This window comes from Centroberyx affinis, unplaced genomic scaffold (assembly GCF_046629955.1).
Source record: "Centroberyx affinis isolate AG114_WGS23_722 - 3 ecotype Tasmania unplaced genomic scaffold, CSIRO-AGI_Caff_v1 ptg001437l_1, whole genome shotgun sequence".
Taxonomy (NCBI): domain Eukaryota; kingdom Metazoa; phylum Chordata; class Actinopteri; order Beryciformes; family Berycidae; genus Centroberyx; species Centroberyx affinis.
Genome location: NW_027279911.1, coordinates 253,992 through 266,707, shown reverse-complemented (window position 1 = coordinate 266,707; position 12,716 = coordinate 253,992). Strand labels below are relative to the sequence as shown.

The following is a 12,716-nucleotide window of genomic DNA, read 5'->3' as shown; positions in this document are numbered from 1 at the left end:
CATTCATGATGTTTTCTCAAAGCAATTACATATATACATTTTCTACTTTACCCAAAACTGGATATCTTACATGCGCAACAAGATGTACAGACAGTGAGTAATGGCACATTTTTTCTTTAAATTTAGCTTTACAAATTGATATAATGGTGAAGTAGTTTGATATCTGATTTATTTCTTTTGTTTTATTCTCATGCCTATGCTATTGTTCCTGGGCAGCCATGAGAAGACCGAAGTACTCAGACTGACAGGTTTTAAGAAGAAGCCACTTATAAACTGGACTGGCACAGATGAGGTACAGTAAGGGTCCTCTATATAAATTCAGAATGTGGCAGATTCTGTGTATATATATATACATACATACATATATATATATATATATATGTATATATAGTATTACACTGTTAATAATTATATCTTTATATTCATCTTTTCCTCTTTGCAAGTCTGGTGATATATCAAGAAAGCATCTCAGCATGCCTGGCTGACATCTTCAGATGGATGTCCTCCCACCATCTCAAGCTCAATCTAGACAAGACTGAGCTGCTCTTCTTCCTGGGAAATCCTTTCCCCCGTCAACATTCAACCCTGCACTCCAGCCATGCCCTGCGCTCACCCACCGACTGTCCCTCCCTTCCATCGCTCTGCCTGGTCCGACTCTTCTCCCTCCTGGCTCCTAGTGGTCCGACCTCTTGCTCCTGTTTCCCAGTGGTGGAGTAATCTTCCCACCTCAGAACTGCAGAGTCACTCCCCATTTTTGGACACAGGCTCCATCTTGCCCTCTGACCTCCTGCCCCCCTACCTAGGCCTTCACTGTACCCCCCCCCCCCCCCCCCCCCCCCCCCCCCCCCAACCTTACCAACCTTAACCCATAACCTGGCTGGACCAGGGTTCCTATTCTGCCTCTCTCAACCCCTACTTGTTTCCCTTTCCCTGAGCCAGGGTTTGTATCCCTAAACACACACACACTAGTGTGGCACTTTGTTGTGTGTCATGTTATTCCATTATTATTCTTGCTTGTTGACTTAACTGCTGATAGGAGTGAGTTTATATTTTTCATGTTTAATGTCGTGGCACTATTTTGTTTTCATGGCACTAAATTATCTGGCGATGTACCCTGTTGATGCTAGAGGAATGTTCACTTATTGTACTGTTGCACTAATTATTAAGTCATTCTGGATGCTAAATGCATTGGAGTAGTTCCACAGAGGTCTATCAGACACTCACCTCCTCCTCACCACCCTCAAGACATCAAACAGTAAGGCTGTCACCTCCAACATGTCCCGGCTTATAGCCTGAGTGTTTTTGTTGCATATTCAGTCTGCAGAACTTCCTCACTACAGTTGACCTTTATTCCAGAAAGTTGATGCAGAGCTATGCAATCAGTTTAAAATGCAGACGACTTGGCTCTACAACAGTCAAAATTGCAATAACATTCCTTCTGTAACTTTTCTGTTAATTAGATCATATAGAACAGCACCAGAAAACATAGATAAACTTCTAATACTTTCTTTACTACTACTACTGTTCCTATGTAAAGGCCAAAGATATATTTAGATACATTTACAGTATATTTGTCATGGTTCTTGTTCCTGTTGGGCCGCAGCAATCTCTTGTTCCTGTTGGGCCGCAGCAATCTCTTGTTCCTGTTGGGCCGCAGCAGCCTTCTGTTCCTGTGTTATTAAAGCCTTCTGTTTCTGGGCTGCAGCAATCCACTGAGCCTGAGGTGCAGCAAATTTCTGTTCCTGTTCTGCTGCAGTCAGCTCTGGCTGTGTTTCAGCAACTCCCTGGTTTCCTGGCTTCACCGGCTCACCTGCTGGGCTCCCAGCTGACACAGTCTGCTCTGCAGCCAGATCCCCAGTTGTCGGCCGCATCTGCCGACGCCCTGCTATTCCCCATCGGCCGTCTCCGACAGCAGCCGCCGGACTCCGGTCCTGCGCTCCAGCCTCCAGTGTCCGGTCCTGCGCTCCAGCCTCCAGTGTCCGGTCCAGCGCTCCAGTCTCCGGCCTCTGGTTCTGCTTTCCTGTCTCTGGCCTCCGGTCCCGTACTCCAGTCTCCGGCCTCCGGCCTCCGGTCCCGTACTCCAGTCTCCGGCTTCTGGTCCTGCTTTCCTGTCTCCGGCCTCCAGTCCCGCACTCCTGACACCAGAAGCTGATCTCGCAGCCTGCCCCGACCCGCAGCCGAATCTTCTGGTGTCGGCTGCATTCCCTGACCTCCAGCTGCGTCGCCGACCTCCTGAGCGGTCCCACCTTCGTCGCCGACCTCCTGAGCGGTCCCGCCTTTGTCGCCGGCCTCCTGAGTGGTCTTTTCCACATCGCCGTCCTCCAGAGCTGCTCCGCCACTCTGGTCGTCCTCCTGCCCGTCCTTCAGAGCTGTTCCGCCACTCTGGTCGTCCTCCTGCCCGTCCTCCAGAGCTGTTCCGCCACTCTGGTCGTCCTCCTGCCCGTCCTCCAGAGCTGCTGCGCCTACGTGTCCAGCCTCCAGGCCGTCCGCCTGAGGTTTCCTGCTCGGCCTCCGTCCAGCCTCCAGGCCGTCCGCCTGAGGTTTCCTGCTCGGCCTCCGTCCAGCCTCCAGGCCGTCTGCCTGAGGTTTCCGGCTCCATCCTTCTGTTCCCAGGCCACTTGTCCCTGTCCTTACAATTGCCATGCATATTTTGTGTTTTCAATAACTTTGTTTAATAATCTTTCAACCATTTACACATTATTGATAAATATGGTACATTGTTTATACATGTTTATACATTTTCCAAGCATTTCTGTCAGCATTATTGATGTTAGAACTACAGTTATTGCAGTATACTGCGCATATTACATTGTTATGGATTCTAATTCATTCTAATTTATATTAAAGAACAATTATTTTACATGTATACAGACTATCGTTAATTGTTTCAGGCAGGCTGGGGTGGGGGGTGCAAATGAATAAATAACACTCGGGCCAGTTCTGGTCCGGGTTTGGCCCAAATCCGGCACGGATGCGGCCCAGGTGTGGCGCAGTTATGGTACATGTGGAGCAGATCCGGCCAGCCGGACTCGGGCCACATCACTCGGCCCAGACTCACGCCGTAATTCACGGCCAAAACTGAGCCGAGTCGGACTGCCGGATGCGGGCCAGAGGTTTAGCCGTACTCGGGCCAGATCTGGGCCAGACCGATTTTGCTAGCTGGGAACTGACACACTCAACCCTACAAACATGGAGAAAATTAATAATGATACTGACCTGGAGTCAGAACTATTAACCCCTACTTGTTTCCCTTTCCCTGAGCCGAAAGACAAACAAATAGCAGAGTTGACCCACCATAGTAACGAAATTGCAATGATTAAAGACCAGGTCACTCAACTCACTCGATATCTCGATCAGTTTCACCAGTGAACCTGGGAGACCGAGATGGAACTGAGAAATGTGAAATGCAGATATACTGTGGAAAATGACTCATACAATAAATGCTTGAGCTTCAACAACAAAAGGAAGCCTTGCAAGTAACACAAGGTAAGTATGAAGACCTCCTAAAGGAGCATGAGGCAACTCAACTGGAGTGTGCCACCACACAAGGTAAGTATGAAGACCTCCTAAAGAAGCATGAGGCAGCTCAACTGGAGCTTGCCATCACTAAAAAGGAGAATGAGTTCATCTTGTCTGAGAAGACGAAGCAGCAGGATATCTTGAAAGATTCCATGAATGAAGGTCATGAGAACGGAATGCCTCCCCATGGCTTGAGTACAGTTGAACCGACGGTGGACAGAGTCACGTCCATCCCAGCTGTGGGAGGAACCTTCTCTCCTCCTCAGACTCCCCAAGCTGATCTTGAAGATGCATATCAATGGCATCAGCCTCCAGTCCCACTGGGCATGTATACAAGAGACCTAGACAAAATCGCTAGGAATATCTTGAAATTTAACCCTGTCCTGGGTGTCTCAAACGAAACAGCGACGTACCTCAGACAGTTGGAGTACCACCTTCGGAGACATCCAGAAGCACAAATGGATTCTTCAGTTAAATGAAAGCAAAACTGAAAAAGTCTTACTCGCAGGGCTAGAGCGTAAGGACCTCCCGTCGTCCTGGGGCAGATAAAAATAGGATCGGGGAGGATGTAAATTAATTTTGGGATGAATTTGGAACAAGAGTTAAAAAAAAAAAACCTGCTAACATTACAATGAATGGCGAAGGAAATTAAACTGACTGCACATTTTGTGTAGCACACACAGTTCTTCTTAAACCTCCTTGACAACATACACATACACACACACACGCGCACAAACGTTGCTAAGTAACGTTATCTAGACCCGCAAAATCCTGCCAGACGCCTGTCACCACCGGTATTGACTGTCAGAGTGATACACAATGGCAATGGCGTCCCGTAGTGGGATACTGGAATTTTTTAACATTACATCAAGAAAGCAAACATCAGGAAAACGCACAACAGAGCCAGACCCTGAACCGCCAGCCTCTGTCCTCACGACAGCTGCAGCTGCAAGGGGGATTCAACCCAAGTTAATGAGGTAAGCTTGCTAGTATTAATGTAATGTATTGTAATGTAACGTAACGGACATATGACAAAGCTAAACTCACGAAGCTAACTAGCAACTTACGATACGGACAAGCAAGTTATGATACTAGAAAAATGGCTGAGGCTGAGGGAGACTTTTTGTTGAATTGGAGGAAATGTTTAATGATGACGGGGAAAATGAAGCGGATAAAGACAGGATTGGCCCGGTCGACAAAGGGGCTGAACGGAGGGAGTGGCGGCCGGCAACAGGCAAGCTGGTAGCCACTGAGGTGGTGAGGAAGAGCTTTGAGGGGAGGAGACTCCTTTTGATTACCGACATCCTAGACCAGGCCCACAGAGAGAGAGTGTGAAGTGCCAGTGATCCATATGATTACTTTTTATCGATGATTACACCCAACGTAATCGATCACCTGGTAAAACAAACGACGAACTCACCTTCAGTAAGCTGGCCTTTAATGGAGGCCTCAGCATAAAGTTGAGCAGTGTGGTACTGTGGAAAACCCAGCTGTGTCCCCATGAGGTCTAACAGCTCCACTGCACTCAGACTGCCTTTGCCCTCTTTGTCAAACAGCTGGACCTCTCTGTGTGTAAATAGTGAACCAATAAAATGACTTAAAAAAAAACAAAAAAAAGTTTTGAATAAATAATAAATTTATGAGCAAAAATAAACAAACCACTTTTCTACTGATTAAGTTACATTGATGCAGCAAGTATTTTCTGTAAATCCATGTGAGTATACTGTAGGCTATACACTGTATAGTAAAACTTTTACTTTTTTATTTGCAGATTGCCTCAAATGCCTCAAGCCGGAGTGGAAGAAAACCTTCCGATTTGCTGAATTTGATGCAGAGACGGGCATGATGTTTTGCAAAAGCTGTCGTGCTTTTCCCAGTCTTGCAAAAGGGAACAACCTTTTCGTTGGTGTGGACGGTGGCAAAATACGGATAAAAACACTTCAAGAACACAGCAGAACAACATCTCATTCTGACTGTGAAGGCGCTCAGGCTGCGAAAGAAAACCCAAGCAGAACACCCATGGCTTGTGTGCTACAAAAGATGTCAGAGAATGTCAGAGAAGACAAATCTATTTAATATAGCTTACTTTGTGGCAAGAGAAGAAGCACCCTTCACCATGTTTCCAAACCTAGTTGACTTACATCTAAAAAATGGTCTGGACCTAGGCAACACTTACAAGACCGACAACACCTGTCGCACCTTTGTCCAGGCCATTGGTCAATCTATGAAGGATGACCTGGTGGAGAAACTAAAAAACTCACGCTTCTTCTCTGTCATGTCCGATTCCAGTGTCGACCGCTCCGTGAAAGAACAGGAGATGGTCTACATGACATATGTGGAAGATGGCAAAACCGTCAATCACTTTGTGGACATTGTTTCATTGGAGCATGCCCACAGCCAAGGTGTCCTTGATGCCATACTTGTTGGTTTGAGGAATGTGGGCCTGACGGAGCAAGACTTGAAATCCCGGATGGTTGGTTTCGGCTGTGATGGTGCATCTGTGATGATGGGCGTTCACAATGGAGTGGCAGCCAAGCTGAAACAACTGTGTCCCTTACTTGTACCAATCTGGTGTGTGGCTCACAGACTGAAGCTGTAAGCGCTTGACAGCATCAAATCAGTGCCTCTGCTGGCTGAATTGAAGGAGACACTGAATGGTGTTTACAAGCACTACTCCCACTCTGCAAATGCTTCCCGTGAGCTCCATGCACTGGGAAAAGCCATGGGCATAGATGTGGTCAAACCAGGCAACATTGATGGGACAAGACGGCTTCCACATATGTCCAGGGCCCTTGAAGGTTTGGTGAAGAACTTCAAAGTTACCCTGGTTCACTTTGAGAACCATGCTAGTGATCCAAATGACAGGGAGGCCAGTGCAGTAATGAAAGGGAGAGCACGTTCCATTCATCGGTCTCTGACACAGCACAAGATGGTGATGTTCATTCACTTGGTGTTGGACATTCTTCAGGAGCTGAAGCAGTTCAGCCTGCTGTTTCAGAGGGATGGACTGACCTTGCAGATGGTCTCTGATGGACTACAAATGACAACACTGTCACTTGTAGCCATGCAGGTCAGTAACATTTATTTTAATTGTTGAACATTATTATTTTCTATGTGAATTGCTAAAACTGGTATTTATATAAGCCAAGTATATTGTGCTGTGATTATATAATAAGAAATATTTTAAATGTGAATAATGTAAGCCAATGCAATATGGAAGGTTACAAATTTTCAACATCATAGTAAATATTCCATATTTCATATATTATACACATTTCAAATATTTATTATTATAATCACAATATAACATACTTGAAAAGTTCTTCATTTTTATGGATTACAATGAGTAAAATGTTCTTTCTTTCCTTTTATTACAAACCTAGACAGACCCAGGCCCAAGGCTCCAGAAGGTACTGGATGAGGTTGGACCTGGAAACATCTGGCAGAATGTCCAGCTCAACAGGAGTGAAACGGATAATTCCACCTTCAACTCACTAAAGCTCCGCCTCATCAACGACCTGTGTAGGTTTCTGTCAGCACGCTTTGGGAATCTGGAGACGGGAATTCTGCAGACAACCTCCACCCTCTTTGCTCTGTCGAACTGGCCAGAAGACACAGCTGAACTGGCAACATTTGGCAAAGCGGAGCTCATCCAATTCATGGAGCATTTCCAATCCATCCTTGCAGCATGTGGGGACTTTACTTCTGTAACGGCAGCTAAGAGACAGTGGCTTGACCTGAAAGTCCTCGTTCAGCGTCACTACAGGCACCTTGAACCCCAGGTGCTGTGGCAGCGGCTACTTCAGGGTGCTATTGGAAGGGAAGACCAGTTTGAGCACATGAAGGTCATAATGGAGATCACGCAAGTGTTCCCCATGAATTCATCTGGCTGCGAGCGTGGATTCTCCAGCATGAAGAGAATTAAGTCAGACTGGAAGTATTGCTTGTCAAACGAGATGCTTAGCTTCCTCCGGCACATCTCACTTCATGGCCCTCCTGCACAGCAATTCAATGCAGAGAAAACAGTCACCAAGTGGTGGAGTAGTGGCTGCAGGACCGGAAGACCCCAGTTCCAAGACTCATTAGGCCTGGAGAGTCCTTTGTTTGTGGTGTGACTGATTTACCTCTAGTCTCTAATCTTTTCAGATGAATTTAAATAAAAAGGTTGATGATTGATCATCTAATGTATGATGTTTTATTTATGTTAAAGGTCACTTTGAATCATTTTAACTAATGATAATGTAGAAAAACAAAGATTTTAAATTTGTGTCGGCCCACATTCATTACGGGACGGCTTAGATTGTATTTCGGGACGGTTCGGGGAGGATGGTGAAAAATGTTAGTTAAGAGCCCTGCCTTACTCGGATGACCCAACTCTAGAAATCTTATTCTACATGATCTAGGTGACCTCATCTTCATCAAATATGCAATCAGTGGCCAGAAACTTAAGAGTGATTTTTGACAGTGACCTGAGTTTTGAGGAGCAGGTAAAGACAGCCGTGCAGTCCTGTTCCTTCAACTGAGAAATATATCAAAAATCAAGTCATTTTTATCTCTGATTGAGAGAAGGTAATTGAATTATTTTATTTCATTTAATCTAGACTACTGCAACTCTATCTATACCTGCCTCAGTCAAAAATCATTCTCACATCTCCAGCTTGTTCAAAATGCTGCAGCTAGGAATTTAACTGGAACCAAACGTAGAGACAATATTACCCCAATCTTAGCACATTTGTACTGGTTACCAGTTTGATTTCAATTGATTTTAAGATTTTAGTGAATACATTTAAAGCACGGCAAGGTCTAGCCCCTAGCTATATTGCTGACCTTTTAACTCCTTTTGAGCCAGAACGCATCTTTCAATCCTCAAGCAAGGCCCTTTTGTCTGTTCCACAGTCTAGGCTCAAGACTAGACTGTGTCTCTGTTAGAACTCCTAGACTTTGGTTGATAGATAGATAGATGGATAGATAGATAGATAGATAGATAGATAGATAGATAGAATTTTATTTATGTGTCACTCCTCAATGTACAGGTCAAACAGAGCAACAAACACAGTACCCCAATAAAAAAGGAGGTTGAGGACCACTCAGAGTTATGAGACACAGGCTAAAAATAATACACATAAAAAATACTAGAATATAGATATATATACATATGTATATACATATATACATACACACAAATATACACACACATAAGTACATACATTCGTACAGATACATTGATACACATATAGATACATACACACACACACACACACACAAAATAGAGGTCATATTACACACACACCAACACAAATAAGAGGGGTCATATTATAAAACAATCTTAGTAGTGCATTGTAAAATTTAGACACTCATGAATGAACGTCTTGTCCTGCCTGGGAAGTTAGGCTAGCTAAACCAGTTTCATCTTCTAAAACACACTTTTTAAGACTGACTTTTATGGGAATTTCTCCTTATACTTGTACCTCCATTTTATTTTTCACTTTGTAATTGTGTTTCTCGTTTTATTACTTGTTTTCACTTATTACTTTCTCTTTAGGGGGCAACTTGTCTGGAGATTCATGTCCAGATAAGATATTAAAGATTATTAAATATATTATTAAAGATTTAAAAGAATTTGCATCACAATGTAAAGTTACATAATCTTTGATGTCAGAAAGTTTTTGCAAGCATGTCTAATTTTTGACAATTTAAGACCATACATGATTGGACTTAGAAGAGGTTGACAAATCAAGAGGTACATAGATGACATAAGACGCAGTGGATATGGAAGAAACATTGTGCCATATCTCTGAGTTATTAACCCATAAAAACAGCCAAAAGCAAAGTTAATTAGAGAAACAAGATGTGGAGTGCAGGTACTGAAAGCCTTCCGTCTGGTCTCTTTGGAAGATTTTAAACATACAGCCAGAATCTTTATATATGTGTATGAAATAAAACTTGTAGGGATAACAACAGCAAAAACAAGACCAAAAAGCAGATCATGAATCTCTGACACTATTGTGTCTAATGAACAAGAAAGTTTCACTACAAGATGGTTCCCACAAGCAACGTTGTTGATAATATTTCCACAAAGCTTTAAACGAGCAGTGAAAGACAACAAAACTCCAACTTCCATAAAACAAAGTATCCAGATAGCTACAATGGTTTGTTGTACTCTTCGTTTGGTTATGATCACATTGTAATGTAAAGGCTTACAAATACACACATATCTGTCATATGCCATGGTTGTTAAATTTGCATATTCAACACCTACATATGCATGAATAGAAAATATTTGTATAAAACAGTAAAAGACAGAAATTTCATGTGTCTCTGACAATAATTGTGTCATTAAGCAGGGCAACAAAGTTGTGCTACCAGATATTTCATTAGCAAACAAACTACAGAGAAATAGATACATGGGCTCATGCAGATTTCTGTCCACATATATAATGACAATGAGAACTACGTTGGCAAAAATTACTGATGTGTATAATAGCATTGCCAGGGTGAAAAACAGGTACTTTAAGTTTCCTATGTTACCATACATAGCCAACACAAATGACACAATCTGTGTTGAGTTTCCCATGTCAGCAGTAATAACATACAGGCTTAGGCAGACTGAACCTGCAACTACAACTTATGAAAAGTAATGCACCAAGAAAATAGAGATGTAATCCAACATGGGAGGAATTAATTCATATAATTTTAGTAGTGGTTATTTTGCCATCAATCATTTTGTACAGGAAATATAACTGGTACTTTCCTTTGCTCTTTTACTATCAATCAAGATTTTTTAAATGGTGGTTATTCTATATGCAAGTGTCTTAAGAGTTCACACAAAACATCAACAATTAAAGAAAGTAACAGATAAAAACCATGTGTGGGATCTAATCACTGAGAGTCATGCTGGAGATGTCTTGTACTTGTCAGTCATGAGATTATCAGATCATTAAAATAAACAGCCAGCCTTCAGCGCTAACACACATCAGTCATATGCCCTTTTCCTAAGATAATTACCAAACATGATGAGAAAGATCTCAGAGATGGCAGAGTGAGTAAGGCCTCCAGACTGTTGTAACCCCCCCACCCCCCACCCGTACTGAGACAGACAGAACCAGCTGCTGAACTTTTATAGTGGTCCATAGGTAAACACACAAAACATGTAGAATGTGATGATGCCATCTATCAAAGGATTATAGTTATCAAAGGAAAAAAACTAATTTATTCAGACAATTCTTGGCCAGACTATCTCACACTGCTAAAACTAATTCGTCACACATTTTTAAAAAAGGACTACATGTGCATTGTATGAAAGAAAATTAAAGTTTGCAACAGAATTTTAAGTTTGTGAATGGAGAGCAAACAGGTTAAAGGGTTAGGCCTGTTGTCAACAACAACCTGGGGCCCCCTGATCACTGGTGCCTAACTTTAGATTAAAGTGAGGGGACAGAATCTAAATTCAGACAGACATTCTGTGTCCTTTATGCATGCTCACATAAGCTAAGCTACTAGCCTTTAGCATAGCTCTAATTCACTGAACAATAGTGTCGCAAACATCCGCCTTATCCTAGCCTAAGCTAACTGCCTTAGCCTAATGCTAGCTGCATGTGCTTGAACAGACTGGCTTGCTAACCCACTCATTAGCAGAGCTCAAGGCCTGCTTGCCTTAGCAGTGGTATTACATTAGCCAGTGTTTGCTTGAATAAATTGTGCTCACTAACATCCTGGTTAGCCTTTAGCACAGATAGCTGTAATATGAATGCATGTCCCCCTCCACTAATTGCATTCATTCAATTGGAACATCCAATTTAATTTTGAAATCTACTTTAAGTTGGGATCGACGACCTCCCACCTCAACCTTTCATTGCAGCCTTGCAACTATAGCACACTATTCTAACAGTTTGGCTTGCTGCATTCCTTAGCTATCTGTTTTAAATGCATGCTTGTTGCCTGCCTGCGTATGCACACATTCACTATTATTTCTAATTAGTGTTTTGATAAGCAATTTGAGCAATTGTGAACCACTTAGTATAGAGCTGAATCAACCAATAAGTGAAGTACACAATGGCACCAAAATTTCCTATCATAGAACAACTTGTGAGTGTTCCAACTGACACATTCAACCCTACGAACATGGAGAAAATTAAAAATGATACTGACCTGGAGTCAGAACTATTAAAAAAGCAGAATGAAGCTCTAATGAAGGCCAACATAGCCATGACTGACCTCCTAGCCCAGGTTGAGATGAAAGACAAACAAATAGCAGAGTTGACCCACCATAGTAACGAAATCGCAATGATTAAAGACCAGGTCACTCAAGTCACTCGATATCTCGATCAGTTTCACCAGTGAACCTGGGAGACCGAGATGGAACTGAGAAATGTGAAATGCAGATATACTGTGGAAAATGACTCATGCAATAAATGCTTGAGCTTCAACAACAAAAGGAAGCCTTGCAAGTAACACAAGGTAAGTATGAAGACCTCCTAAAGAAGCATGAGGCAGCTCAACTGGAGCTTGCCATTACTAAAAAGGAGAATGAGTTCATCTTGTCTGAGAAGACGAAGCAGCAGGATATCTTGAAAGATTCGATGAATGAAGGTCGTGAGAACGGAACGCCTCCCCATGGCTTGAGTACAGTTGAACCGACGGTGGACAGAGTCATGTCCATCCCAGCTGTGGGAGGAACCTTCTCTCCTCCTCAGACTCCCCGAGCGGACCTTGAAGATGCATATCAATGGCATCAGCCTTCAGCCCCACTGGGCATGTATACAAGAGACCTAGACAAAATCGCTAGGAACATCTTGAAATTTAACCCTGTCCTGGGTAGCTCAAACGACACAGCGACGTACCTCAGACAGTTGGAGTACCACCTTCGGAGACATCCAGAAGCACAAATGGATTCTTCACTTAAATGAAAGCAAAACTGAAATAGTCTTACTCGCAGGGCTAGAGCGTAAGGACCTCCTGTCGTCCCGCGGCCTATAAAAATAGGATCGGGGAGGATGTAAATTAATTTTAGGATGAATTTGGAACGAGAGTTGAAAAAAAAAAACCTACTAACATTACAATGAGCGGCGAAGAAAATGAAACTGACTGCACGTTTTGTGTAGCACACACAGTTCTTATTAAACCTCCTTGACAACTTACACATACACACACACGCGCACAAACGTTGCTAAGTAACGTTATCTAGACCCGCAAAATCC

General features: G+C 43.1%; 1 protein-coding gene across 1 annotated transcript; it reads right to left on the bottom strand.

The window, feature by feature from the left end:
• Nucleotides 1-9,157: 9,157 nt before the first annotated feature.
• Nucleotides 9,158-10,093, bottom strand: LOC139650101 (olfactory receptor 10A6-like). The gene has a single exon (XM_071526654.1). It carries the CDS (start codon nucleotides 10,091-10,093, stop codon nucleotides 9,158-9,160), a length of 936 nt encoding a protein of 311 aa, XP_071382755.1.
• Between the last annotated feature and the right edge of the window lie 2,623 nt (nucleotides 10,094-12,716).